The sequence below is a fragment of the Cryptomeria japonica genome, chromosome 5 (genome assembly GCF_030272615.1).
Source record: "Cryptomeria japonica chromosome 5, Sugi_1.0, whole genome shotgun sequence".
In the NCBI taxonomy this organism is placed as follows: domain Eukaryota; kingdom Viridiplantae; phylum Streptophyta; class Pinopsida; order Cupressales; family Cupressaceae; genus Cryptomeria; species Cryptomeria japonica.
This window is the reverse complement of record NC_081409.1, coordinates 96,012,064-96,016,128: the sequence shown is the minus strand read 5'-3', so window position 1 is coordinate 96,016,128 and position 4,065 is coordinate 96,012,064. Positions and strand designations below refer to the sequence as shown.

General features: G+C 37.2%; 1 protein-coding gene across 1 annotated transcript; it reads right to left on the bottom strand.

Annotated features, from left to right (window-relative positions):
- Positions 1-1,317: 1,317 nt before the first annotated feature.
- LOC131875729 (wall-associated receptor kinase-like 9) lies at positions 1,318-3,036 on the bottom strand. Its single transcript, XM_059220369.1, has 5 exons — positions 3,016-3,036; positions 2,840-2,932; positions 2,478-2,568; positions 1,690-2,379; positions 1,318-1,529 (listed from the first exon to the last, which is right to left on the bottom strand). Exons 1-5 carry the CDS (start codon positions 3,034-3,036, stop codon positions 1,318-1,320), a joined length of 1,107 nt encoding a protein of 368 aa, XP_059076352.1.
- Between the last annotated feature and the right edge of the window lie 1,029 nt (positions 3,037-4,065).

The following is a 4,065-nucleotide window of genomic DNA, read 5'->3' as shown; positions in this document are numbered from 1 at the left end:
AAGGTTGGACCCACTTCCCCAGTCTAGAGTTAATCTCAATAGATAAAGGCATATTCATTCCTTGCATGACTCCCACACAAATCCTTGCAAAGGTGAGTTTTCTTCTTGCCATTGTGTTAGGGTCCATAGATAAGAGTTCCCCAATGGAACTAGTGATTCCTTTGAAAACATCTTCAACCCAGAACTCCAATGGGAGACCCGGGAGTCTTACCCAAACTGGAGCTTGTATAAAAAAAGATTCATTTAGGTCCATCTTAGGCGACCATTTTTGTAGAGAAAGCATAGATTTTCCAATCAGCCAAGGGCCATCACAAAGCACCTTCGACATGTCTTCCTCACACAAAAAGGACATAGACAATGCACTATTGGACATGGTCGTGATCTCCACTTGACCTTTGAGCGCCTATTTATGTTTAGCAAATGCCCTGACAACATCAATATTTGGTCTAGGACCCAAAAATTTGCCAACCTGAGTTAGAGCCATAAGGTTGTTGTTGTGCTCAATCAGTGGATCTGGAACTTCAATATAAAATATACCCTTTTCTAGTTTTGAGATATTAAGCACTGCAAGGAGCAAAGACTTTCAACTCGGTTTGACACTGAACAGAGAAGTCCATGACTGACCGATGTCCCTAAGAATAGATCCCTGCCTTGGGATGTCTCCAGCATGTGTTTCTCCCCTCCCTCCATCAGGATCGAGAGGCTTGTCGCCACCTTGTTGGTCCCCATCCATCAGATCCTTTCCGTTTGGCTCAGAGGAGTCAGGGCAGTCCCGAGATTCATCCTTTTCGCCCACTCCCTATTTTGCCTATCCATTATAGGGTTTCCCGCCATGTCTTGAGTTCAAATTCAAAGTCGCTCCCTTCTCCCGCTTCTACACCTTTTATTATTATTTTTATGAGGTATAGTTTATATGGACTTGCCATTTTCTATTGGAAGCACTGGCTCTTCTTCGACTCATCATGTGTTGGGGTATGACTTATTTCCAATACTCCCTCTTATATCATACTATAAAAATTGGCGACTCATAGCCTGATCTTGACACATCTTTTTGACGATTAGAAACAAATGAATACATTCAAATACACAAATTAAAACATATATATTAATAAAATTAGAATGCTAATTTAAAATCCTTCTTAAAGATTCAATTCTATTAAACTTGAACATAAAAGATTACAAATAACAAATCTTGAATGCTAGAGCATTCACTTGATTATAATAGCATATAAACACCCTACTCGTAAAATATTCCATTAGAAAACTCAATGACTACTTCTAAAAACTACTAAGAAAAACTACACATTCCAACATAGATTAGAAATGCTTTCCTTTGAAGTCAATCTGTTCAGGCATGGTTGACATCTCAACTAGTTCAGTGAATGGTTCCTGTGACATACTCTCAACTGCAGATGGGAAAGTATAACTCCTAAATTTATATGAACTTTGTGATGCTTCTCCGAAAATTCCTGTCTGCTCAAATGTTTGTTCGTCAAATTTTACGCTGCTATGGAATTTTGTGCTTAAGTCTGGAGAGAAAAAGACTAGACAAAATCCACTCATTGCTGGCCCTTTCTACAGAAATGGGTAGTAGAGATGTTAAAAGCTCAACGAGGACTACACTAAAACTGTATAAATCACTTTTCTCTTTGAGTTAATATGTTTGGAAGTACTTAGGATCTAAGTAACCCCTTGTGCCCATTATATTATTAGTTGTGACATGTGTGTTATTGGAAGTGGAGATGAGACAAGAAATCTCAAACTCTGCAAGTTTAGGATAGAGTCTCTCGTTCGAAAGAATATTAGATGATTTGACATCTCGGTGGAAAATGGATTGAGATGCTCCAGAGTGTAGATATTCCAAAGCCTCCGTTGTCTTGATTGCAATCTGCAGGCGTGAAGCCCATGGAAAAACCCCTTCTTGGGATTGTAAATGTTGAAACAGTGTTCCATTTGAAACGAATTCGGATACCAGCAATGGAAATTTAGTTTGGATGCAGCAGCCTAACAATTTCACTATGTTTCTGTGATTTATTTGGGAAAGAATTGAAACTTCGTTAAGAAACTCATGGTCATCCTCTAGATTCAAAGCTTTCTTGGACTTTTTAATGGCCACAAGAGTACCATCCAACATAATTCCTTTATATACCATTCCGAATCCGCCACTTCCCAACACCATTTCCTTTGAATAATAATTAGAAGCTCTTGCTAATTCATTGGCAGAAAACATTTTCAGGCTTTCTCTACCCACTCTAGAAGCGATGTATTGCTGCAAGTGCTGAAAATACTTGGCCTCCACAAGTTTCAAGTAGTATATCTTTAGCCGCCAAACCATAAGAGATGCTGCTAAGAAGACAACCACAAATGAAGAGACCGATCCTGTGTATTTTACGAGCCAGACGTTGAAATAAAATCATAGTTATTAGATTATACCTATTTTCGAATATCTTTAAGGCAAAAAAATAATATTTCATTACCTATGATTGCAGGAAAAACATCAGGATTTGAACTTGTGGGCACAAACACTTGTATGAACCTATCGAAATCAGGCATATTGCTCCTCCCTCTCTGCTCCAACGCACATATTCAACTTTTTATCACTGCACTCGTGTATGTCTGAACAACCATCATTACTTTGATTAGTCCTGGGCAAACGTGAATCCACAAAATGAAGTATTATTGCATTACAAATTAATGGAGAAGATAAAATAAATCAACAGATAAGATACAGATTTATGCGGTAAAACTTTGATATATATAAACGAAATCGGAAATATGAATCCACAAAATAAAATAATATCGCAACGCAAAATAATTAAGAAAGACGTGGAGGTTATACCTGTACAATCTGTTTCGTTAAAGTAGCGATTTCCTTCATATCCAGGAATACATCTGCATATGTGCCCTCTTCGGGAAGAAGATTCCATGCACTCTGCGTTGATGGAGCAAGAATTACTTGTAGTTGCTATAGCCATTGAACAATTCTGAAGCCCGATACCCCAAAAATGCCACTACCATAAGAAACGTCACTACCATTTCCCCCAAAAAGGGTTGATTTATTGTTGAGGATCTTGAAGGTGGAGAGGCTGAATATAGTGGAGAAACCACACTGGCTATCATTTTTGTTGGTAGTAGAAACCACCTCCACCCGTGAAATTTATCGACGGCCAATTATTTGGATGTTTAATTTTTCAACAACCGTAGCGGCAGAATGGTCGATCAGTTTGAGACTCACATAGTGTTAAATTTGTCAAAAGATGAAAAGTTGCTTAGCAACTTTTACATATTTTTAATAAAAAGTTGTTTCCAACAGTTACCCCTTTCAAAGCTTAGTTGGAGGCAGTTGGTTTGGGTCCAAAAAAGTATAAATAACTCCATTTTGGCTGAGGTTGGGTTTTTGGAATTGTATGTGGTAATTGGAGGAATAAATCAATAAAATTTGAAGGTTTTCTTTGTAATTTTTCAGAAAATTTGCTGCTATTTTGGTCATAATTTTCTTTGTTCATACATATAAGGATGTAAGGCTGGACTTTTTGGAAACCTATGTGAACTAATTTCATTCAAAAATGATTTTGTGATATATGGTTGAGTTTTGTACGTTTGGTGAACGTTTTTCTAAAATATGTTATGAAACCCTACTTCCAAGGGTTTGATCAAAGAAATGTAAAAAAATCTCTCCATTCCACTAAGGGATATTAATGAAACTTGGTGTAATGGTATGGATAAGTCTTTCAAAGATGTTTTTTTCTTAATTTTTGTAGGGACGAAGGCTGGATGCATCTTTGGGGCAATGAATGCCTAACATCTTCATGTGTTAGGCCAACTAAGCATGGAAGTGAGGGTTCAAGTACGTCTGAGACAAATATGAATTTTTGGACACTAAAAATTAGTGTAATTGATGGTTTGGAGACATAATACAAGTTTTTGATCCATTGGTTTGCTATTTTCATAAGTTTTTAAGGTACCTCCTTTGTAAAAGTGACCTAATTAAGCCTACTTGGAACTAGGACCAGTCCATTTTTTAGGCATACCTTCCAAAGAAACCCTATCCTTTTGATATAAATT